At 31.8% G+C, this 27,318-nt stretch overlaps 1 protein-coding gene across 3 annotated transcripts; it reads right to left on the bottom strand.

Annotated features, from left to right (window-relative positions):
• Positions 1–5,785: 5,785 nt before the first annotated feature.
• On the bottom strand, positions 5,786–20,468 carry LOC143228048 (transmembrane protein 229B-like). Of its 3 annotated transcripts, none has more exons than XM_076459402.1 (2): positions 20,106–20,468; positions 5,786–15,606 (listed from the first exon to the last, which is right to left on the bottom strand). In XM_076459402.1, the coding sequence occupies exon 2, from the start codon at positions 15,235–15,237 to the stop codon at positions 14,653–14,655; it is 585 nt and encodes a 194-aa protein (XP_076315517.1). In that variant the 5' UTR covers positions 15,238–15,606; positions 20,106–20,468; the 3' UTR covers positions 5,786–14,652. The 3 variants fall into 3 exon arrangements, with proteins under 3 accessions (XP_076315517.1, XP_076315507.1, XP_076315512.1); XM_076459392.1 differs by having other exon boundaries at positions 20,019–20,468; XM_076459397.1 differs by having other exon boundaries at positions 5,786–15,244; positions 20,019–20,467.
• Between the last annotated feature and the right edge of the window lie 6,850 nt (positions 20,469–27,318).

The raw sequence follows: 27,318 nt of genomic DNA on the forward strand, positions 1-27,318 counted from the left end.
TCTGGAGTCTTTATACAAAGATTTATACAGACACACACACAAACACATATATATATATATATATTTAATTTACGAATAAGTAAATGAAATTTTTTAATGGTTATCACAGTTATAATTATCTGGATTAAATAACATAATAACTTTAAATTATATTTTCTAATATCACAAAACACATAAATATATTGTAGTTCAACTGAAGGCAAAAACAAAAACGTTAGTGATAAAATGCATTAAAAACATCTCCCCGCTAGTACAGTGGTAAGTCTACAAATTTACAACGCTCAAATCAGGGGTTCGATTCCCCTCGGTGGGCTCAGCAGATAGACCGATGTGGCTTTGTTACAAGAAAACACACGCATTAAAGATAAGAAATTCATAAAGTTCTTTCCATGTTGTGTCTTTACAACACTTATCTGTGAATGACACAGTAAAACCCCAACTTTATATCAAAAATATTTTCTTATACGACTTAAGTTGCTGGACAAATCAAATCACTTACAATGTCCGACTTACAAATGTATTCTTCAAGTTAATAATGTGAATGATACGGGAAATAAATGATTTGCTTTTTAAATTTTTTACAGTTTATATCGCTAGGCATAAGTGTAATGGATTTCATGCTTTCATAACTTATGCAAATATCTGGTGGTTAGACCGTTCAACTCGAAATTTGAGGGTCATGGATTTGCGTCCAATCACTGATCATCTTGTCCTTTCAGCTGTTACAACCATTTGATTACAGTAGTGGGTGGTGTTGACCAGCTCTCTTCCATCTAGCCTATCACTTCTATATTACAAATGGTTAGTGTAGGTTGCTCTGAATGAAATTCAAGAAACAAATAAAAAACTAGCATAGATTGTATTTTTATTTCAGTTATATAAATGTAATTTTTGTTTTAGCTTTCATCACTTTCTGCACATGCAGTTAATCATATCTTTGTTGACTAGATGTCTCGAGGCCGTTATTGTACTACTCCTTTTACCAAGGTAAAAGCTACATTCTAAAACTTTTTGTCCCCGTCGCACCAAACATGCACGCCCTTTCAGCCGTGGGGGCGTTATAATGTGACGATCAATCCCATTATTCGTTGGTAAAAGAGTAGCCCACGAGTTGGCGGTGGGTGGTGATAACTAGCTGCCTTCCCTCTGGTCTTACACTTCTAAATTAGGGACGGCTAGCGCAGATAGCCCTCGTGTAGCTTTGCGCGAAATTCAAATCAAAAAACAAACAGCTAGTTTACCTTCTTGTTAATTGCATTTACTCTGAGTAGATATGAAATTAACACCAGATTCCTTAGCAGTGACATTCAAGTGTTATTGTTGTAGCAAAAGGCTATGTAAATTTTATGATCACTCTCGTGACCTAAGTAGCGAATAAATACTCCATCATAAGCTGAGTCAAGAGATAATTGATGAATTATTGCTGTTTATCACTCGATATTGTTATTAATATAGAAAGGGCATTTGACATATACATTTTTTTTGGATTACTTTCTTTCTTCTTCTGGTTCTTTTCTCGATTGTACTATTTGAAATAATTAATATTCATGTTTTAGTTTTCACTATAATTAGTATCAAGTCCTGTCAAGGTCCGTTTTTTTGTAACTTCTAAATTTTACTCCAAATGTTCTTACATTTTAATAAGTTCTTTTTTTGTTGTTATTGAACTCTGGTGATGAAACCAATTATTTTAGACTTTCAAAGTCATATGCATTATACTGTGTTGTATGCAAAATTGAATTAAGTTATTAGTGGTTTTAGTATTAAAACAAATTTTTTGTTTGTTTGGATTTTACTATGAGTTTTCTGCAATATAACCTTTAGCAGACCTAGTTTTTGATAAGATTGAAAATTTTAAAATTCAAATTCTTTTGCTCAGGTTTAGATTTTGCTGAGCTTTATTTCAAACTTTAGTAAAGGTTATATATTTCTTTATTTTTTAAACTCTCATTTTAATTCTGGATTTATTTTTATTTTATTACTTTGTTGTGGTTTTCCCTAACGCGAATGATTTTCACAAGACTGGCGAGGAAGTTCACAAAGGTTTCACTTTATTTCTTTCTCCTGCCATTACAACAAATCTACCACAAAGTCATTTTATCTACTGACGGAAACTGTGATTATGTTTTATGCAGTAAATGTAGGTTATGACTCTTTCTTCCTAATTACCTCACCTAAAGATTGTAGAGACTAATTTGAACAAGCTTTGTAACTTGGTACCTTTTGAACCTCTACTTAGCAGCTCTGACTACTCTGAGTAAAAGTACACAAGCCTCAAACTACCATTTATTTGTTTATATACGGATTAAAAAACAAATAAACTAACCTATTCAATAAGAAATAAAGAACCCACACAACTGTATGCATAACTTTAGTTGAACTAGGCAAAATGTAGTTTTGCCAGATATCGATTTTGTTTAATTACAGTATATCAATTAGGTATGACCACAGTTTGGCCTGATAGGCAAGATAAGAGACTTTTTAATATACCTTTCGGAATAATCAACACTCGTTTTTAAAAACTCCTAGAAGTTGTGATTATGTTTAACTCATCATAAAGTGAAACATACAGTTTGCGATCCCTAATCCCTAGCCATGTCAGCACAAGGTTAACAATCACGCCACGCTCACCCTTAAACCAACTCACCATTTTGGGTTATTGTTACAGTAACCTCTAATGATCATAACTACTCCTATTGCAGCTCTGAAATCAGATATTCATCATACTCACTAGTAATATTCATGGCAAAATAACCTAGCTCTGACGTGAAGAGGTACAAAGAAGCCATAAATCTAGTACGATTCAGTCCCAACAATACTGCTAGAATCTAACATCTGAAGAATACTACCATCAACAGCCAGTCTACCATTACCTAGGCAGCAACGACCAGCCACTCAAACCACACCAAACATAAAAGTGAAAGGTATCCCAATCTCCTACAAATAGCCAGGAATTAAAGAAGAAATATAGTTTATTTTCATCAATAACATTCACAAATGATTGCCACCTTACAAAATAGTTATATAACTCTTTTCAAGCCCTTTACTTTCATTACTTAGTTTCCTTTCGCGATCCAAAACAAGTAGGTCTGTTCATAAAAAATGGAATTTTACGGTGGTTCATCCATCACACTGCTGAAGTAAGAAAACTGTTATCCTGATAAAATGATAGAAGTCTGATCAAACATGAGACGTGTGTATTACTACGCCAAACTGCATAATATTTGGAGACAAGCATTACAAACTGAATGCAGCTGCTTATAGTGGATATCCCAGTTGATTCCAGTATCCACAGCTGCCACAAGCCCAAAACTAACCATGCCTTCAATTTCAGCTCACAAGATATTATGATATGAGTAAATAAACCTAGAAAACCAACAAAGTCAGTGCAAACGAGACCGTCCCAAACTTCAGCTAGATTTCCACAGCCGCTGTCCAAACCATTCAGACAAGTTCAATAGATGAGGATCTACAGAGGTAAAGGAAACTTAGACTTGCAACTCAAAAACATCCTTTCTTCACTTTTTAACATTCATCTGAGTAGTACTTTTGTTATAAATATTATCGCTTTCGCCTTTCAAGAAAATATCTTGTCCAGTCCTTAACTCTTAACACAAGTTTTCAGACAACCACTACTTCTTATTCGTCTTAAATTCTGAGCTGTTTGTCCTAATAAAACACACGCCATAATGTCGGCACAGTGTTTTTTACCTGAAGTAAATGTTCAAAGTTATAATTTTCCTATATTGAAAATGTATTTCCGATAGGTATTTACTTTCTCAAGACAAGCTACTTTCATTCAGTGTTGCCCCCTATAGGCGAACCTTTTCTTTACGCATACTACAAACCTTTTTTTCATCCTTCCAACGTCTTTCACACAAATCATCATGCGTCACCTCCTCACATGGCGCGTGTAACTGACACCCTGTACTAAACTATCACTTCAAAGTTTGGTAGAAGATGGCAGCACCAGAGACATGGGATTTTTTTTTAATTTCGCGCAAAGCTACACGAGAGCTATCTGCGCTAGTCGTCCCTAATTTAGCAGTGCAAGAGTAGAGGGACGGCAGCTAGTCATCACCACCCATCGCCAACTCTTGGGCTACTCTTTTACTAACGAATAGTGGGATTGAGTGTGACATTATAACGCCCCCACGGCTGAAAGGGCGAGTACACCTATGCGCAAATTAATTGAAACAAATGGTCATTTCACAATATTTTCAGCATGGCGGCCGGTGTAGGCTCGCTCAACCCGCTGATTTCCTTTAATAGTCATTTTTTCACACACACGACGTCATTAACTGTGTTTTGCAGCACGGTCGATCTATTTTGGGATATATCACGAAAGTTTGAGGAATATTATGTCATTCGAAATTGCGTTTGAAGGGCAAGGAGACCAATCAAAAAACATCTTCTTATCAACTCAATGAAGAAGAAACGGTATCAATGGGGTTTGAAATACAAGAACTGGACGCAAGAACAATGGAGGAAGGTGTTATTCAGTGATGAGACTCATTTCTTCGTACAGGGCCAAAGAAGTCTGCATGTTCGCAGATCTCCAGGTGAGAAACTTCGAGAATCTCACATCAATCAGTTCGTAAAACATCCCTTGAAGAAGATGTTTTGGGGCTTTTTCAGCTACTATGGCATTGGAGGCTTACATATCGTAGATGGTATGATGCGAGGGCCACAGTACATTGAAGTTGTGCAGAGAAGAGTCGTTTCAGAATTGAAAAAAAGAGATTTCCAGATGGATCTGACATTTTCCAGCAAGGTCTGACTCCGTACCACATATCAAAGCTTGTGAAGAATTTTATGACCAAAATGCGAATAAAGGTGCTGGACTGACCTGGAAACTCTCCCGACTTAAATCCTATTGAAAATCTTTGGGCGATTTGTAAAGAAAGACTTCGGGGATAAGACTGTACTGCAAAAGATAAACTAATTAAAGCCATAATTGAGGTGTGATACCGCGATCCAAAAATTAGTAAAGATGGCAGTTAACTCGTGGACTTGATGCCAAAGCGAATTAATGATCTTCTGAAAAATAAAGGCAGCCATATCATGTATCAATTTGTGAGTAATCTTTGGATTCTCAGAAATAAAATGCAAAAAACTGAAAAAATCGTAATGTTCCATCTTGTTTCAATTAATTTGCACAAGATTGTATGTTTGGTGTGAATGGGATTCAAACCCGCGATCCTCAGATTACGAGTCGAACGCCTTATCTCACCTGGCCATGCCGGGCTACATGGGAAGAGAAGGTGGGAAGTGTAAAAGGAGGTAAGTAGCCATTGAAAACACATTTTCAATATAAGAAAATTATAATTTTAAATACGGTATTTACCTTCTCTAACAAGATCAGCTATAATACCATACTGGTAAGGATGGTGGATCAGTGCGACAGAACGACAGAAGTATATTCAACTAAAATATAACATAATCAATCTAGAGGTCAACAAAACGTAGACAGCCTTCTTGAAAGCATTTCGAAATGTTAGCTTATTCATGTCTTAATAAAGGTAACTCCAGTGAATAGTCAGCACACCAATGAAACAGACCCAAGATCATATCTAAATCACCAATATTATAAAAATAGGTTTCACCAGGAATTCCCTACCATACAAACCAATTAAAAAGTGAGTTTTTTTTTAAGTGGATAGAAAACCAAAAACCATTATTAGAATACTAAATTTATATGTACCATTGTAGGAATGCATATCACTGATAAATTATTATGATATAAATCCGTTTTTTTTCTACAAATTTTTCAAAAAGAGTAAAATAGAAATTTTTCTTTGCAATTATAAATCACTTAAGCACTTCATCAACTACATAAGAATTAATATTTGAACATAAGTTCTTATAACTAATGGTGTATGGTGCCTTAACTGGCAAATCATAATCCTCTTTTATCAAAGAGACCTCTAACGGACTGCAAATTACATGATGTGATAAAAATTATTACCTTTCTTACTGTAGTGTGAGTTTACAACATTTTTCTTTCTTAATGGATATATATATATATATACATAATTGTTGTATTTATTATTTTTTTAAAGAACAAATCCAGGAAATTTTTCTTTTTGTGCCATTGAGTAACCACAAATACCATTTTTTGAAATTATTTTATTCTTTCTAAAACAAACTAATGCTAATATACTTTTATTTTACAGTGGCTTTTATAACGTAATTTATATCGGAATTTACCACTTCAGCGATTACATTCCTCTGTCCATATATGGATTTTTTTTCCAACAGAATATGGCACAGGATTTTTCCTTTTTATCAGAATTGTTTTTCTTCACGTGTTAAATATTTATGCTTCTCTTTCTCATAAAATTCTCGAAATATTCAAATTTTAATTTAAGAAAAAACCCTAAGGCTATGAACAGATGAGACACCATCATGATTCAAAAACACAACAACAACTATGGAAGGTAGTTAATGAAAATGACAAAAAGTACGCACACACACATGTATATACAGTAAATATACATTACAACTAGTGATGTCGAGAAAACCCACTTGTAGAGAAATATATATGCAAAAATGGCTCGTTTGGGTTGAGAAAATAACAACTAGTAATTAATTCATTGCTTGAAGAAGTTAAACAATAAAACACCTAGTTTGGAAAAATTACAATTATTTAATGTAAAAATAAGAAATGATTAAATCCATGTTTCTTAACATCCTCCTAATTTAAAGGGGCAGTTGCAAGGCTATGGGAAAATGATTGAACAGTTGAGAGATATTTCATCTTCCCCCTATTCTCCAGCTTGCTTATGTAATGATTACCAAACACAAAAAGAGGAGCTGAATTACAAGGGAGAATTCTCATGAAATTTTCCATAATTCCCTGAATAAAGAAAACTGTTCAACCTTGCACTTGTCCCTAGAAGCTAACACTTATTAGAAGACCAATCAATTACAATGGGGGGTATATACTTCACTGAGATAGGGTATCAAAGATTCATTGTTATTCAGAACACAATGATACAGTGCCCACAAATTAAGATGTGAGATATCCACATATTTATATGTTCTCACTGTTTATGCTGTTTTTCTTATATTCACACAATATGCTGTTATCAATCAAGATTATGTCTGATCAAAACAACTGAGTACCAGTACTAGAATCTGTCATTAGAAAAACTTATTTTGTTTGATCTATTAAAGAAACTGACCTTTATTCAACTTTTTGTTCACTAATTTAGCTCGTTACAGGAATGTAAAGCAATGTTTTGAAAAATTTGGAGAATGCTACAAAAGCTATTTGAAGAAACGTTATAGCTAAGACACGAAAATGCTTTGCAGCATCAGCTGGTACATGTAAACGTGATATTAGTTTTCTTATTTCATGTTTGTTAATACTCTGCAATATTTAACTGGCATTTATATTAATGAAACTAATACATCTCAACTACGCATACTGTACATATACAATTACTTGGAATATCAAAAGTGTAATCATGATACTGTTTCACATGTTCATATTTGTAATACACCATCAAATGCACATTTTAATAGAGAATATGAATTTCTAAATATTTTTAAAACATTTTTTTAATGAAAACTTGTTCATGTAATTTACGTGTCACAATGTCTAAACATATTTCAGTATATATCATTAGGATATCTTGGTAAAAAGTAATTTTCTGTGTTTGACATGTTTTAATGAAATATAATTAAAGCAGAACATGTTTCTTATCCTTTAAGAATTAAGGGATATTTTATCTTGTTAAAAATGTTTTTGCCAGTTACATTTCATCACACAATTTATTTTTTCATGTTAAGAAAAGTGTCACTTAAAAATTTTTTATGACAAATTAGTTCATCCAAGGTACCAGCCAACCTTCTAGTCAAACTTCCTCTCATTTATATTGAGAAGACAGTAGGACTTTCAGAATTCACTGAAAGAACAAAACAAAGTGAGATGCTAACAATAATAAATTACAAAGATTGATAAATACAGATCACTACAATCATACAGATCATATGTATGAATACTGATGTGCAAGTTTTCTGACACATAAAACAATTTTCAGTCCCTGCAATTCTGTCAACTTAGTTATAGGTTCTTTAAAAGCAAAACCAAAGATCTAAAATACATCCATGGAGATTCTTATGATGAATATGGATTTTCAGAATACAATAGTCAGTAAAGTTATTACACTAGACCTAAACAGTATGTCTTAAACACATGAAACAGTTAAAAAAAAACACAAAATAGAGAATAGTAAATATAACTCTTATATAAAAAACATGAAATGCATGTTAACAGTCAACAAATGTTAGAACTGCTGTTCATGTATAAACTTCGAATACATGTGCATATTTTCACCTCTAACCATTTTTGCACTACTACATGAATATCTAAATGTATTACATGTTGGTCAACAACAGTACAATATTGGTATAATATTATTTTCAACTGACTGGAAGTAAAATTTATCTTAATAATGAAATATTTATTCACACATGCACACAAATAAAGTATGGTATTGAAAGATACTCTTCAGTGTGATTAAATTATTTTAATATTTATAAAAATTTATGATTGTTTTCAATCCAGGAAAACAATTCTGAAAAATTATTTATTTTTAGAAGTTGGTATTAATTTTTATTTCGACAACCCATCGTATATTCATTAAAAAATGTACAATTGCATTTATAAGTATACCACAGCAAATAACACGCATGAAAAAATGAAATAAAAATTCATAGTATTTTGTCCATGTTAATATATTTACATGAAATCACACAAGTGTTTAGAATTTTCTTTCAACTAGGAAAAACTTTCATTGCTAATGGACAGACAGAATAAAAAAAAACAGGCATATCTGTAACATAAAGTTTAAATATATATTCAGTTCGGAAAAATAATTTTCACTAATGAAGGAACACTACAATTGAGCTTTTAAAATAAAAACTTGGTTTCAGAAAACTCAAGTTGTTAACTAAACTTGCATTGTGCATATAGTAATAATACTGGTAATCTTACTCTTTGGTCTTTTTCACACAGTTTGTAATTGAGTAATAAACTGAACTACTCCAGTAGTTCCAAAACAGATGTTCATCAGGCTGTCTTAGGGGTAACTTATTTGTGGTAAAGATATTCTGCTTAAAACTTCCCCAACATTGGAAAAAGTAATATTTTTCAGTGATAATTTATTCACTACAGTAAATATCTCTACACAGTATTGTTTTTGTTTGAGATTTTGTTTCTTCCAATGAACAAGTTACAGTGACAGGAAGGTACTTCATGATTGGCTATTTGTAAAATTTCATTAAGTCACTTTGCTGAAGCGTATTGGGGAAGGTCTCAAGCTAAAACATTTGAGAACTCCTGTGCTACTGTACTTAAGTTTTTTATACCAATGAGCATGATATGATTATCACAGATGCTTCAAGTTCATTTAATATCTTCTAGGGAATGGCACAAATAAATGAAAATAACTAAGGAACATAAACAATTATATGTGGAGAAGATGGTATTGTACTTTCAAATGTACTAAAGATCAATGTGTCATTATTGTATTTAACACATTCAGTAAAATGTTATAAGTGAGAAATAAGCATCAAAGCTATAAATACATACACGGAAAAAAAAAGTCTGTAAATTGAAATGTGAAAAGCTTATAACTCTGATTTAAAAAAATGCACACTGTATAATATACATGACAAAAACAATTTTATCTTTGACTCAGAAGAAGAGTGTATATCTGACTAAGCAAAAACTTGACAAAGCCAATAACAAAGAATCTGGTAAAGAGGAATAATAGCATAGAATAGTAGCTTCAAATTATATAATACATATTTAACTTTTGGAAAATGTATAGATATAACAGTATATAACTGTCATGACAGTAGTTTTATCGTTTTGTATCTGGTTTCATGAAAGGTTTTAGCTTACAGGTTATAAAAATTGTCAAGCAATGGCTGTGTTATGGTTCTAAGTCCATCCACAGAATCAGACTAATATATGAAAATGTTTATAGTGAAATTAGTTATCTCCCCAGAGACATACATTGTGACAGTAAACTAATAAATATTGGAAGTACTTTTGTTAAAGAGTATGATAGCAATTATAAGTTTACAAAAGTTAGTAAGGAAGAAGTTCTTAACACCAAAAGATATATTATGGACAACTTTATGAATGTAGAGAGGAGACATTAGAAGATTGGACTAATCTGTGATTTATTATACACAATACTTGAAGGAAAGATATAAAAGAATAAAATATCCATTAGGGTTACATTTTATGATCTACATACAGGAAACCTGAAATAGGAAAATCTTTGTAGATAAACTGTTAGCTTTTAAAGAAGAAAATGGTGTAAGAAAGTATACTATATCTCTATTGGCACCTTATCTTGACACCTTGATTATAGATACATAGTATGCAACTGTTTGTCTTGAATTTTGTGCAAAGCTACATGAGGGCTATCTGCAATAGCTGTCTCTAATTTTGTAGTGTAAGACTGTCCACAGCCAACTCTTGAGCTACTCATTTACCAACAAATAGTGGGATTAACCATTACTTGATCCAGCAGCTGAAAGGATGAGCATGCTTTGTGTGATGGGGATTTGAGCACACTACTCTCATATTACGAGTTGAGCACATTGCCATGTCAGGCCTACTATATAACTAACATCTTTTCAATGTTACAGAAAAATGACCATTATTCACAACAGTAGCAACACAAAACAGGCTTAACCATATATTAAGTCTCCTTTGCATATGCAAATACAGGATGGTGTTAACAGAGTCTGTTCCAAACAAAGTTATTCCAGCAGTGCAGAGAAATGAAATCTATGCTAAATCTACTTTTATTTTCACCGTCATCTTTTATTCATCTTCTTAAAATTATGAACAGCCCTAATGCTAATTTTTTTTAAAGATAACTACTTTATCTAACAGCTGATCATAATTTTCTTTGAAAACTCACATTTCTACATTTTCCATAAAAAGTTGCCTTTCAAGTTCTGTTTCTCTATAAGATCCACTTGAAAGTTCAAATGAACAGCCATCTCTGTTGACTTGTATTATTTTGAAATATGTTAACTATTTATAAGAGGACAAAAATGTGTTGGGACAAAATAGTAATAAAATCTGTATGGAAAATAAAGTAAAAAAAGGAATAACTTCCTTTGAAAGAAGATACCTTCCACCTGAACAGCTGACACAGAATAAAAAGAACATTATCAGTTGCTAATTTTTGTATAAGAATTTTTCATTGTTGTCAAAACTGGTAACATTCATTGCTTAAAATCCTATATGTACATGCACAAATTCTACTAGATAGTAATACCTGCAAATTTAACAACAGATGCCTATTTTAGACAAACACCAACACCTTCTCTGCATGGAGGTCTCAAATGTTGGAAGGTTTTCCAAAAAGAAATAAAGAGGACCTTTAGGTACCACAGTTCCTTACATCTGTACAAAACTGTTCATCATACAACAACCTGGTTATCCAGCTTAGACAACATGTAATGAAAATATGAAATATGACTGACCTATAAGACAATAAATGATACTATCTCCAGGTGGATATATTGACACAAGTATGTATCACAGAAACTAATTATGTGAGACTAAATGAAGTCCCATTTGGAAAATACATGTTATTTGAAGTTCATTTCTTGTAATCACTAAAAATAGTCTATATGAGCTTACAACGACTAGCTTTAGTCTGTTTCTTAAAACTAAAGTCACATCATGAAACTAATTTTTAAACTTGGCTAAAAACTAAGTTTTATTATTGAGAATTACTGAATAAGTGGATGTAATGTTAGAATAACAAAATTAATACAACAGCTTAAACCCAAGGAAATGAAATACATGTAGTGCATGTACATTAACAAGAAACATTATTCAAAGAAAAATAAGTAATTTTTTCTTTCTCTTGGTTTTTAAGACAAATTACTTCTGAGAACATTATGTTAACAAACACAGGAAACAACATAGCTGCCAGGCATGTAATAACACTTTAAAATTTCTATTACAGAAAAGATAACCACTAAAACAGACTATTAATACTAGTTTTGTGTGAAATTGTTTAATATCATACATCTAAGTAATGAATATTAGAGCCAAAGCATTACAAGTGTTCCATCTTCAGTAAGCCTGAAGATATATACGTAGTTCTGAAACATTCATTAAATATGTTTATGACTGTTGCTATGGCTCTTATATTCCTTATCAGACTTCACTTTCCAGCAAGCATATCAAATACATATAACCATATGTATTTAATTCAAGAAATCGCATCTGAAACTAAATGACCGAATGCTTAATACAAACTTCTCATCTTAAAAATCTAGCTAAAGGAGACCCTTCTGAAAACAAAAAGACACACCAGTCATGAACTAATTTTGTGAAAAATATGTAAGCTGTTATGATAAGCAATATCCAAATAGAGAGTACTCAGACTTCTTACTGAATTTACCATGTAAATCTGTTAGGATAAACAAAAGGATGCAGTTTTAACAGTAATCCTAAGAAGTACATATATCACACATATTTTAACATGGTTGGGTCAGAGACAGAGAGAGAGAGGGAGAGAAAAGGAGAACCTAACATTGTTAAAGAACACATACAATATATCAGAAGAGGAGAGACAAAAGCAAAGTACATTTTAACAATTTAAAAACCATACTGTATATTTCTTCAAAAGTATATCAACACAACATTTCTTTGTTGAGCTATACTGAACAAATGTAGAATTCAAATGAGGTAAAAGTTAAAATTATTAAACTTGTTACACTTTTTCTCATTATATTAAGGAGCAGATAAGTCAAGAACTTGATAAATTGCATTTGTGAGTGAAAATTAGGCCTAGACAGAGTTTGAAGATTATGCAGTTTGTGCTTGCTTATGTACATAAATATTGTAGCTAACAAATACTGAAAATAAAAAAACAGAATTTCACTGCAACTAAGATTAAATTAGATATTAACCAAATCACTGTCAGGAAATTATTATTATGGTTAACAAGAGATTTTGGATGTGAAACTAGAGGTTTTCATACTAGTAAAAATAGGATATATCAATTGAAAATAACATGAACAAAAAACTTGGAAGTGTACTTGAAATATTACTTAAAACATCACAACATTTACAAAACTAAATTTTTAAAAATCATCTATAAAATAAAGTACTGTTTACAAAAATCTTACAGATTTAACTTAGGTTTCAAATATATGTTGAAATAAGTTAAACCACAATTAACTTGAGATTTATTATTATTAACACATCACTACAATAATGACAAATCAAAGTTACGAAAATACCTTCAGTTTTTTAATTGAGTGGAATGGGTAGGTGTGAGTACACACACACACACATTAACACCATCAAGAAATAAAATAACAGTTAAAAATCTACGAGTAACGGAACTAGTTCTAGTAAAAAAAAATATGCATTATATATTTATGTCTAACAATTTACTTTAAACTTATTTTAAATTTAGAAAATTAATTTAATTATTGAGAATATAATTGTTCTGAATACAGTTAAAATACATTTTGATATGCAATGAGTTATTCTCAGAACTTACACTGTGATACTTCATACAGTTCAATAAAAAAACAACAATTTGTGTGAAAGGCTTTTTATCTACAGCTGAGATCAGGTTCCTGTTGCAAGTATGACATATATATCACATCTGCACAAAATAGTTTTGTCTACCTGTGCACAAAAGGTAAACTGTTAAATAGTCTCATAATAATTATACATCTACATGTATAAACTTTCATGGGAAAACATGTCGCAATTAGTTTCCTTTTAACAGCTTCTGAATGAATTTGTGAACAAATACCATTACAATACATGTACACTTTCCTATTCCTCTTTATTTTGTACACAAAAAAATAGTGTATCTTCTCTTCTTGTATAATTTAAACTAACTTCTTTTACTGATAAGCAGAGAACGACGCTTCCACCTTGATCAACATTGTTCTCTGCTTATCAGTAAAAGTGATAACACCCATAGCAGCTGTTGAGATACATTTTCATTTCAAGTAGGTTTTTCATCATCAAGAATAACTTCTGACTGTTACCATCATTATAATAGTTAGCTTTCTGTATTTAAATCTTTCTATATAGCAATGAAATTGCACTGATTTTTTGTTGTTGTAAGCTTTGTACTTCTGACATATTTCATTGCTTCAAATATTTATATGTACAAATAAATAAGTACTTAATAAAACTAAAAGTTATTTACTTAGCTGCAGAGTATAACAGCTTATGGATATCCTATAAAACTAAAATTCTTCCAATCTGTATTTCATTTGCTGTAAAAACAAAAATGTTATTGCAAAACATATAATGAATACCAGAAGCAAGTTTCCAAAGTTCAAATATCTGATTGTAACACATGGTATTTATTTAAACTCTCATATTAAATATTCAATGATAATCCTATAAAATATGTTATTTATAGAAATACTGATCTACTGGTATTTTCTTCCAGAATTTTTTTTTCTGGGATAGGAGAAGGATTCTATTTCGTGACTTACATGGGGCATTCAAGTGCTAAAGGTATAATTTCATTCTAGTAAGGGATAACAATTTTTAAACAGAAAATATGATATACAATATATGTTATTTAAAAATTTGTAACAGTAATGATATAAAAGTTAATGCTACTCAGATTTTATTCTTAACCCATTTGCCATTGTGCTCCCACTCCTGACACCACAGCCCACAAGATCACCACGACAATGACAGCAGTTACACTTGTCATGAAATGGAGCAGAGCACACTTTCCACTGCAGCAGTAGAATGTTCTTTGTCAGTAACTGTTCCTGAATCAGGGTTGCTACATACCACAAAGGTGCATACTCCAGTGTTATCAGCCCTACTACATCAAAATCAAATGGAGTATAGTCCCAAGGACATGCATTAAAGTATCGTAAAATGTATCCAGTGCTGAACTCCCATGAATATGTGAATATGAGGTAGATTAGTCCTCGAAGCAAGATGGGAACACGATCTTTAAGACGTAGATACATTTGTTCAATGGCATACCCACAAAAAGAATAAATAAAAAGTGACCACACACTAGTACAACCTGGAAACTTCCAGTTAGCATTAACTATAAACTCCCAGGCTGCTGTAAACATTACTTCTGTAAAATATCCATGGATTCCATAAACATAGAGCCGTACAACTGGAGACAAACAAGGTCCAAGACTACAAGACCCTCTTGATTCACTGTTTGCTTGCATTGTGACACTAAAAAATATCAGAAAATTATAATTTAAGTATGAGTTCAAATTACAAAAACACTAAAAAAGGTAAAATCTGATACAATGAATAAAACTTAAGCCTATCAAAACTGGAATACTTAGCTCCTGAGAATTGAGTTGGACAGTTTAACCAATACAAATATAAACTTTGTAACCACAAAATACAGCAGTAATTGCTATGACATCACAGTGTTGGGTAACTAAAAAGTTAAGACTGCATCTTTGTTTCAGTTCTTTTTTCCCCAAGTTGTTGAACAATGTTGCAACCTTGTGTTGTTGTGTGATGCTAAAACAGGTGTAGAACAGGGAGATGAATTTCTTTTCATAGATTTTCGTCAGAATGAGACACTGGTGAAAGAAAATAGATCAGAGAAATGAGCAGGCAAGATTGGCAATTAAAAAAACAGATGATGAAGTCTGTGTTTGGCATTTTATAGCAGTTAAAAAAAACTGTTGCACTGCACCCATGAACAAAATGTAGTCACACGAGATTTAATAACATCAGAAAACAAAAACAGTTTATAACAACATTAGCTATATATTAATTGTATAACATATACAAATTACTGTAAGCTATTCTGCAAAATAAAACAGTAAAATGACACAAGCACTTGTATACCAACATTCATTAAGAAAGGAGAATACAAATTTTACCAAATGCCAAGTATTAAAGGTATTCCATCAACATAAAACTAGTCACAAATTTAAACCTTTTTCTTACTAAAATTGTTTTATTCGAGAGAATACATGGTCAAGCTTATCATAAGTTATAACAATATTTGGAAAGTTTACCATAATTTTCTTTCTTTTATGCTATAAGACCTGAAGTGACAAGTTTTACTTCAGATTTATTTTACAGATATGTCTTTCAATAATAATATGTAAAATGACAAAAAGTTAGGCCTAATGTTAATAATGTACTCAAAATCATCACCCACTCAAAAACCAAACAGTTAAATGCTGGTAGTATTAAACTGCCACTAGTCTCCCAGGTTATAATGTTGCATATATAATAACCTATAATTGACTACAGTGTTCATGAAAAATTTATATTCTTGGTACAGCAGCCAATATTTAACATAATGTGAGACAAATTCTATAAATATAAATTGAAATGTTATATATGTTTCATTTAACTGAAAACAGGTGAACCTGACAATGACTGAAGAAGGTCGAAACGTTGTTTGCTTCTCTACACAAAACTTTTCTCAACCCAAACCAGCCGTTTTTACATATATATTTCTCTACAAGTGGGTTTTATCATCATCATTAATCACAGGATCTTGTCCTTAAAACTTCTGAGGCTTCAAAATAAAAGATCAGACTGTACATAGAAGAAATAATGAACTGAATTTTAACACTTGTTATTTTATAAACCAACACACATTTTTCATATGCTTCCATATGCACCAAATAGATTAATTATACAGCAATAGCTAAAATTGCATAATAGTATTCTATGATAGTTCAGTGTATCCTCTACAGAAATAATCTTTACATATTATTTTCAATACAAGTAAGTAATATATATATAAAAGTATGATGTATGCTTCCAGTGATTTATATGCCTTCATCATTTCTCTCTAAATGTATACACTAGGTTTCTCAATTATATAACAATAAATGTTACAAATCCCAAATCAGGCTAGTAGTATGTGTCACCTCTCTATCCATTCTTTAAAACAGAGGGACTTTGCAACATAACTTGTCCAGTATGATGGTTAGGTTTGTCAACATTTGATATTTTGATTTTGATAGCAATCCGTGCATACAATTAAGGCATCACCGAGAATAAAATCAGATGGTTCTTTGTTTGTTTTGAATTTCGCACAAAGCTACTCGAGGGTTATCTGTGCTAGCAGCTCTAATTTAGTAGTGTAAGACTAGAGATGAGTTGGCTAGTCACCACCACCCGCCACCAACTCTTGAGCTACTCTTTACCAATGAATAGTGGGACTGAAAGGGCGAGCATGTTTGGTGCGACCTGGATTCAAACCTGCGACCCTTGGACTACGAGTCAAACGCCTTAACACACTTAGCCATGCCGGGCCTGGTTCTGTGTCTACAGTCACTGATCTGTTTACAATTATTGAATGCAAGGTTTTCCTACAAAGTCACTGTACATGCAACATCATGGTGTGCTTGTTTATAGGCAATTATTCTCACTGAACTTTCTACAAATATGGCTTCTGCCTTATAACTATATATCTTTTATTGGTAAAGAAAGTTATATATATATATATTTATAATAATAATTTAATTGTTTTTATTTAAATAATACATAATAAAACATTTATTTCTGATTACTTTGTTTTATTAATTTTTTTTTCACTTTAACATAAACTTCTTTTGATACAGCCTCGTGGGTCCCACACTGATCAGTTCATTCTTACTATAAAAGAAACAAATTAAGAAAGCATAATGTAGTATTATGTACTAAAAAGAAATATGAAGTCCAATCTAATATCTGATCTACCAACTGTCATTTATGCCAGATTTTAGGAATTTCACTCTTCATCAACAAAACAAGATGAGACTTCTTAGAGTGGTGTACTGTATAATATGTATTGTATTATTTTTGATTTGCTCACCATGGTGAACTTACAATTAAACAAGCAAAAGTACCCATCCAGAGTCATGGGAAGAGTTCAAGTTAATCTATCAATTTAAATTACTTCATGGACTTTAAAAAGGTTAATTGTGTTGTAATCCTGACTTCACCTGGAGCCAAAGCTCTGAACTACTTATACTATCTGCTACAAAAAGTAACTGTTGAACATTTCAATCATACTAAGAGCCACTCAATAATAATATAAGATAAATCTACATTTTTACTCTTTAAGTTACAACTCACATTTTGGAGTGTAAATGATAGAGTGATTATTTATTCACAATTTAAACAGTAGAATATCTGGCTTGGAGACATGAAATTTGGCATTAACATTATTTTTACCTCTTCTCCCATCATTTCAAAAATGAATGCTGAGCTTTGGCTTCATGCACAACTTTTCAAAGGGGAGACAGTGTAGTTCACAGTATGGTTGAGATGTGATTTATACAATACCTAACACTGATGCTACAAATTAAGCTTCTAAATTAGTTAGCACATGTGCTGTTTAGAATGCTAAGAAATAAACACAAAGCACAGTATATCATTTGATTTACCACTTGTTACTGAGTTATATCAGTTTTAAATGATAAATGGGAGAAGTACAATTAAAAACCCCTACCTCTCATTTTGCTGTAGCTTTTAAGTCTGACCTTAATGTATCAAATTATTATGTCTATACATTAGTACCAAATGTGTTGTACTGACTTACATACTTATTTAGTTTACAATAACTTACCAAAATTAAAATTACTTACACAGTTTATATAGCTTTCATTAATATTTGTAAAAACTACAGAACAGAACTCAAGTATAACTCGTAAGTTGAACTAAAAATATAATTAGGATCTAGTAACACAAGTCAAAGTTAACTTACTACACTAGAAACTTAAAGTGGAAGAATATGTTCAACATGAGTTGAGAAAGTTACAGCATTATATCAATATTAAAAATAGAAAATATGTAGGGGCTAAAGTTACTTATGAAAAGCTTAAATGACTAACAAGTAATAGTGACAGTAGTAGAGTTGTATTTAATGGTCAGCCCCTAAAGAGAAATTGAACTTTCTATCAATCTATCCTGTTTAACTCTCAGAAACATCACGTTTTCACTACATGATATGTTAAGTACTGTACAAAGTGACATGCACATTGAGCTGTAATTATATTTAACTAGAGAGATATATGTAGTGGAATAAAAAAATAATGGGATTAGGGCAATTTGTTCATGTAATTACATACCATGCACTTTACAAGTACCTATACTATAGGCTGTATTGTTAGTAGTACTGATAAGTTATTTGTATTAATTTATTCTGTAGAACTTTAGAACAATATCTTTGTCATTCAGAATGTATGCCATTTGCTCAGTTTATGAAATGTCTTGTGTTATATACAATGTTCCTTTGACATGAACTACACATTCAATCTGTCAGAATGAAGGAGTCCAATGATGAAAATAATCAATCTGCAGTAATTCAAGGGTATGCATGAGGTTAAAGATGACAGCTATTGTTATATCTAGATGGAGGAAATGATTGAACTTGAAGATGACCACATGTTGGAGATAACCGAGTCAAAGCTATTTCATCAAGTAAGTAGGAAGAAGATGACTACAGTTTTTAAAATTGAAGTGTTAGTCTAACTTTTGGGCAAGTTTCCTATACTGTACCTGAACACAAGAATTAGGGCAATTAGACACTTGTAGCAAGCAAATTAACAAGATTGATTAAACATTTCTCCCCTGAATTGTGTTTGTGTGCGTTTTCTTATAACAAAGCAACATCGGGCTATCTGCTGAGCCCACCGAGAGGAATTGAACCCCTGGATTGTGAGTTATGTACGATATCGAGAGGGACAATACGTGATATTTATGGATGATTATTTGTCAGCAGAGTCTGTACTTGAAAACAAAACGTTAGTAGTGCTAAATTTCACAAAACTAACATAATTAAAACTATATTACAGCCAAGTACTGGACCTAGTGGTAGTATTACAATAATCAAAAACATTTTAATTATAACTGTCATTTAAAAAAGGAAGAAAACATTAGAGCAATAAACTTAAAAAATTAAAACTTGAAAATAACAACTTAGAGTCAGAGTTACATTCTAATCACAAATAAATATTTTATTTTATTAAATTTAAAATACCTTTATCACAGTATCAGTTTATGCCTTTCTTTCACAAACAGATAACTCTTCTTCCTTTTTCCAACTCAAATAATTCAAGCAACTTACGAGATGATAGATTGTAGAAAATTAAACTTTCTCGTGCGATTAATTAACAGTTTAACCAGCTTCTTAAATTAAAAGTATCTAGAAAGATACCACATCTGTGATTATCTGCTAGCTTTGTTTATTTTATTAAATTTAAAATACCTTTATCACAGTATCAGTTTATGCCTTTCTTTCACAAACAGATAACTCTTCTTCCTTTTTCCAACTCAAATAATTCAAGCAACTTACGAGATGATAGATTGTAGAAAATTAAACTTTCTCGTGCGATTAATTAACAGTTTAACCAGCTTCTTAAATTAAAAGTATCTAGAAAGATACCATATCTGTGATTATCTGCTAGCTTTGTTTATTGATACTAGTTCACGTGTTACGTTGTTTAAAGGAAGGGATCGTTTATTATAATCTCGAAAAATTAAATTACAAGAATGAAGTCGATATTTTAGTAGATTGTATAATTCTTAAAAAAGATTAAAAGCATGAAAATCAAACTATAAAAAGTGTAAAAAATGAAGTCGTCAACATTTCAATCAAATACCTATCATTAGTTACAGATGAATCGTATCACCAGGAAAATGAAAGTTTCTTAACCATTCCATATGTTTGTAAGTAATAGAACTCAGATTGAATGTTTTATCTGTAGGTGTTTACACATAAGTATTAACATAATATATCCTGGATAAATATCTTATTAGCACTCGAATAATAAATTAATGTCATCTAATTGTTACAATTTCTTTCTCATTTATTTTGTCACAGGATCATATAGTTACTAAGACCTAGTTAGTTTAACGGGTATAAAACATAGTATTAATTAAATTATTTAGTAAGATTACTTTTATTTTTGTATTGTTCGATTCCCCTCGGTGGGTTCAGCAGATAGTCCTTTATGGCTTTGCTATAAGAAACACACACATGTTTTTGTTTTAGTTCTTATCTGTTTAGGTACCTGACTTTGTTAATAAGCTATTTATAATTAAAGTAAAAAGCATAAGATGTTTTACTTCTAGCTTGAAAACTCTAGACGTTGATAGATAAGTTATTCACTTCTAGTCAACGTTTATCTCTTTTGAGTTTAATCTCCTTTGTCTTAAAATCAGGATTCAAAGTATTTTGAAGATATAATGCAACTTCCATTAAAAATAATTCATACTCATTATAACCGTGCAAGCTGTTAATCCGATTTAATAACCACAAAACATTATAACGATAAAGATAATTTTGAGTATTTTTGTTGAATTTAAGAAATGACTCAAACAACTAAATCCTTTTACATATAGAAATGAATACTAAATATCTAGATTACAAAAACTTTAGTTGGAAGGCACTTTTAATTTTTTGAAATAAATATTTTAATATATATTTTTTCTGTTACTATATCAATAGTTTGGATTATCTTTGTGATTATGACGTAGGATTCGCAATTTCGAGATCGTGAGAACAAAATTTGTCACCAAATATGCTCACCCTTTCAGCCGTGGGGCTTTTGAAAAGTGATTGCCAATTTAGTTATTTATTGGTAAAGAATATCTCAAGAGTTGATGGTAGGTGATGTTGACTAGCTTTTTTCCCTCTAATTTATCACTTCAAAATTACGGACGGCTATCAGCGACAGCCCTCGAGTAGCTTCTTGCATAAATTTGGCCAACAGTTTTTGTAATTTATACATTTATCATTAAGCCAGGACACCTGAGTTTAAGATTAAAAGTAGCGCTGTAATTATTTGAATTATGGCACAAGTGTGGCCCAGTTTTTAGTGCACTCGATTGTAGATTTGAGGAATCAATCGTGTTTGTTTCATGTTAAAGCCAAAAGAAACACAGAAAAAAGTCTTGACTAAAAATGCGTTGAAAAGGTGATGGTCAAATCCCACTCTTCAGCGAGACAGCAGTAGCCCAAAAGTTGGCAGTGTGTGATGTTGATTAGCTGCCTTCCTTCTAGTCTATCATTTCAAAATTAGGAACGGCTACTGCAGACTGTCCTTGAAAACTTTGTGGGAAGATCTGAACCTCAACAAAGATATTTTAAATACAAAACATACAGTATAAGATTTGTATTGTTCTCCTATCTAGAAGTAATTCATATAATTAGAGTTCAACGTAAGTTGCTCTCCAGTGGCACAGTGGTATGTTTATTGACTTGCAAGGCTAGAATCTGTGTTTTAACACCCGCGGCGGACGGAGGACAGATAGCCTATTGCGTTGCTCTGTGAATATCCTCAAACGAACAAATTAATGCAAGTTTAATTAAAAGTGAAATTTTCGTGTTTTTAAAATATCGGTAATAATGGAAAAGAGAAATACAAAATTTTGTCTTTGAAAAGTTGTTTTAAAACTTAAAAATAAAATAGTAATATTAATCTTGGTATATAGTGCGTGTTTAAAAGCTTAAATACATAATCATTGTTGAAATGAGCTTTCGAACAGTAACAGCTGCACACACATATTACAAAAACAGACATGAAACTATAGATTGTGCTGCCATCTGCTAATGCTTCATCGGACTAGTATTTAGATAAAAGGGCTCAGAGTTCGTTGTCAATTTATGTGACTACCACCTTTATCGAAATCTGTGTGTCATAAAATTTAATATTTTAAAAGTTAGCTTGATTTTAAGTCTTGGAAAAAGAGCGTTAATTACACGTATACAGATGTACTTGTAATTGTTCTTTGTTTAGTAAATTGCGAAAACAAAACAAAATAACATCACACCATGCTTATAGTTTATCGAGTTTTCTCGTAGACGAGGACATAAAATACAACTTCATCAAACTTATATTACCGTCGTATTGCCAACGAAGTTCAGGTAACTTCACCTACAGCAGAACTTTACGACTTTCCCTATAGTAATGAATAAAAAGGTGGGAACAATATACAGTATTATTTCCGTAGACAGTGTTACCGAATTTCTGTTTGTTTGGAGGCAAAGTGGCACTAACCGAAACTATGTGGTTGCCTTAAGGTACCTGAAGTTTTGCGTTGACTATCACTTCGGGAATATTGACTTCACTGAAGAGATTAGTTGCTGTGTATACGTTTTGTTTAACAGCCAAGTAGGAACTGAAAATAAGGTTTAAAGTTAAGTAATGCCAGCTTGATGTGTTTTGATGTACGAAACCCATTTCTGTTGTTTTCTCTTTTTATTTACTATTTTTTGAGTAAAGTGAAAGTTTTCATATCAAATAGTTCGAAATTAATGGGAACAGTAAAAAAACACGTAAAAACAAAAATCTCGTCTTTCAATAAGATTAATAAATACGTTAAAAATTAATATTTGCTATACAAATTTGGTCGAGAATTATTTGTAATTATTAGTTTGTCATTAATTTGTGGCCTACTTTTTTTTAGAATTGAATTTTTAGTTTTTTCATTATTTTGTATATTTTCCATTTTAAAATTTAGACGTAATAACTCTTGGTATGCTCAAGAGTATTACTTATCAAAAAAGAAACAGACATAATAAAAAGGAACAAATTTGATCACTTTTGTGATGTTGAATAAAGTTCAGTAGAAAAATGAATAGAATACATTTATATGCAGAAAACAAGCTATTAAGCTAATTAATTTTTATACTACTGCACTACTTTGTTTACAGTTATTACGACATTCAAGAATATATCATTTTACGGTGGGATTAAACATGTCAGGCTAAGATATACATATAGATTTTAACACTGCTGTCTTGTAGACTGAACATTTATAGAAGGGCGTGATTTAAATCGACTCTTTCGTTCAATCTATTACGTATTTGAACGTCTATAAAACGTTTTAAGTTGCAATCATATACCTTTATCAAAATGACTGAATATATTTTGAATAATAGTTTTATTAAGAAGTTCAGTGAAATAGTTTTGACGTGTGCAGGTTTAACGAATTATGTCATTCTAAGTAATTAAAAATAACTTGATTATGAATATTCAACCTACCTCCAAAATTCTCATATTTCGTCATACGTGTAATCTAATTCGTGAAAATCATCAAGTTTCATAATAAAGAATATTACTTCGTAAGTTTTTCTAGCTCTTCAAAATTTCTCCTGATGCAGCAGTTGTCTCGACTTACCACTCCAATGACTAGATGACGCGTATGGAATCACAAAGTCTTTATCACAGACGGCTGGTTGATGTGGACTGATACCTGTCACGCTCTCCTGTCAGCTTGGATTTTCTAGCTGAATAGGTGATGAAATTCGGTTTACAACTATTAAACTAGAGACTGAACTGTATATATATATAAAAGCAAAGGGAAATTCCACACACCAGAAACTATAATAATGCAGCAAAATACCTTTTTAAATCTGTTCATAAATTCTTGTTGTGACCTTCGACTTTATCTTCCTTTTCCGTTTCTTATTTGTCCTCAATTCGACAATTAAACTTAACTTTAAAATCAATACTCTTTAGTCCTGTGACATGGTTAAAGAGTAAGTTAACTTTATCTCGTTCCTAAGAGCACGTATGTACCATACGAATATTACAAACCTTTTAATAGTGGATTATAATAGTTACAGTACAATATGAACTTGTTTGACAACGATTTACACTGACATAATACATGATATAAGATAGTGAAATAATTTAAAATTCCTTTCAACACTAACTCTAGAGAATACAAAAATTAACCCTTTAATTATTATTTTAGCAATGCAAGAAAAGTCTTCATAACAGCAAACGTTAAACTTTTTTTTTTTTAAATGCAGTATATGATGCAATACAAAAAGGTTTGTTTGTTTACTTGCTTTTGAATTTCGCGCAAAGCTACACAAGGGCTATCTGCGCTAGCCATCTCTAAATTAGCAGTGTAAGACTAGAGGGAAGGCAGCTAGTCATGACCACCCACCGCCAATTTTTGGGCTATTCTTTTACCAACGAATAGTGGGATTGACCATTAAACGCCCTCATGGCTGAAAGTGTAAGCGTGTTTGGTGCGATTGGGATTCGAACCCACGACTCTCAAATTACGAGTCGAACGCCTTAACCCACCTGACCATGCCAGGCCCTGCAAAAAGGCATTTTATTGTGAAAAACCTGAAACGCCCTCTAACGTAGATAAATCAATCTGCAAGTACGTACTCGTAATTACAAAAAATATAAAGAAAGAAGAAAAATAATTAATTAAAGAAAACTCAAAGGTGGACAGTACAGTACACACATTAAAATAAACGAATTATGCAAATAAAATGAGACAGATGTTAATAAAAACCAAGACTCTTTAACATAGATCACGTATTAATTTTCACTTTAACATGTACTTAGAGCTTTGTATCATACAGAAACTACTCTCTTAATGTAATGTAATCAATACTAAAGTAAAAAGCAATACCCTTCAATGGCAAATATATATTCATTTTAATGGATATAAATTTGTTAACAATAAAAACTAAAACTAAAATACAAAATTCTTTTATTATATAAAACAATCGAGAACAAGGTTGGTTTGTTTCGATTTTCGCGCAAAGCTACACGAGGAATATCTGCGCTAGCCGTCCCTAATTACGCAGCGCAAGATTGGAGGGAAGGCAGCTAGTCATCACCACCCACTGCCAACTCTTGGGCTACTCTTTTACCAACAAATAGTGGGATTGACTGTAACATTATAACGCCCACACGGCTTTAATGGCGAGCATGTTTGGTGTGAAAGGGATTCGAACTCGCGACCCTTGGGTTACAATTAGAGTGTCATAACCACCTGGCCATGCCGGGCCTCAAGAGCAAGGATTACTACATTTAAAACAAAAAAATCCTTGAACTTTAAACAAAAATCGGGCCCGACACACCAAACATGCTCGCCCTTTCAGCGTTGGGAACGTTATAATGTGACGATCAATCCCACTATTCGTTGGTAAAAGAGTAGCCCAAGAGTTGGCGGTGGGTGGCGATGACTAGTTGCTTTTCCTGTAGTCTTAAACTGCTAAGTTCGGGACGGATAGCGCAAATAGCTCTTGTGTAGCTTTGCGCGAAATTCATAAAAAAATAAACAAAAATCAATCCTTTGACTTAGAAAATACAAATACGTACTAAACTTACGAAAATATCAAAACAATATTACTAAAGCTAATTGTATCTTGTTCATGTGGACGAACTGAAGCAGAACATGAAATTTTAAAAAAATCTAATTTAAAAATGAAAATAACATCCTACAAAAAAATAAACCTTTTAAATCACTGCTTTTTCACACACATGTTCATATACGTGAAAGAACGAGGACATTGTCCCTCACAGTTTGAAGTTAAGCACAAGTCCTACGCAATATTCTATCTGCAATCTGTCAGCAACAGGTATCAAAACCTGGTTTCTAGCTTTGTAAGTTTGTAGATATACTGCTGTGCTACTGAGAACGTGCACATGTATACAGTGATGTATGAAGAAGCTGCAAAGTGGGGTTGGTTGGCAAAACATACAGATTTTCCAATGAGAGACTGGAAGTATAAGTTGCTACTAAAAGCAGTTTTCGTGCTATCAAAGGTAGATCAATCGAGAGAGATCAGTGAGCATGCGCTCAAGAAAATTACAATAACTATATAAGTCAAATACGTAAAAGTAAGGATATTGCAGTACCAGATTTTTAGTACGGGTCGTCTTATTTATATTAGGTGTCTGTGACTTGTTGATGACAAATTTAAACAATAAACAAATACCACGCTGTTCACTTATTTTAAAATAATATATTAAAACAAGTCATATATATATATATACTATTATGACTGTTGTATCCAGAGATTTAATTAATTGTCTGATTTTCGTCAAAGTCCACGCAGTCTGGTTCAGTTACTTCATAACACAATTGAGAATACAAATTATTCTTCTCTACCGTGTTATTGCAATACAGTTTACAATAACACAGTCCAAATCTATCAAACTAACTAATTCTAAGTGCATTCTGTACGCGTATTTATATTCTGACAGAAACAACGTTCCACGCACACTACGAGACATTATGATGCAATAGTACTCAGTTAAAACAATGAGAAAACTTAGAAGATTCTTACGACATGACTCAAAAATACAACGAATGCCAAATCATAACAGTTAAATTATGATTCACGCATAGTTACGTAAATAAGTGTGATAAATGTTTTACTTCTAAACGTAACTAGATTTAACAGTCACATTGAACTTCAAATAAAAAATAATTGTTAATATCTAACATGAAGATCCCCAACACTTCGGTTCCGATACCTCTGATATATATATACAAGATTAGTAAAAATTATTAAT

The sequence above is a fragment of the Tachypleus tridentatus genome, chromosome 1, assembly GCF_004210375.1.
Source record: "Tachypleus tridentatus isolate NWPU-2018 chromosome 1, ASM421037v1, whole genome shotgun sequence".
NCBI lineage: Eukaryota > Metazoa > Arthropoda > Merostomata > Xiphosura > Limulidae > Tachypleus > Tachypleus tridentatus.

Excerpts from the sequence above, each read along its gene's own strand:
- LOC143228048 (XM_076459402.1), bottom strand. The coding sequence starts at position 15,237 with ATGCAAGCAAACAGTGAATCAAGAGGGTCTTGTAGTCTTGGACCTTGT.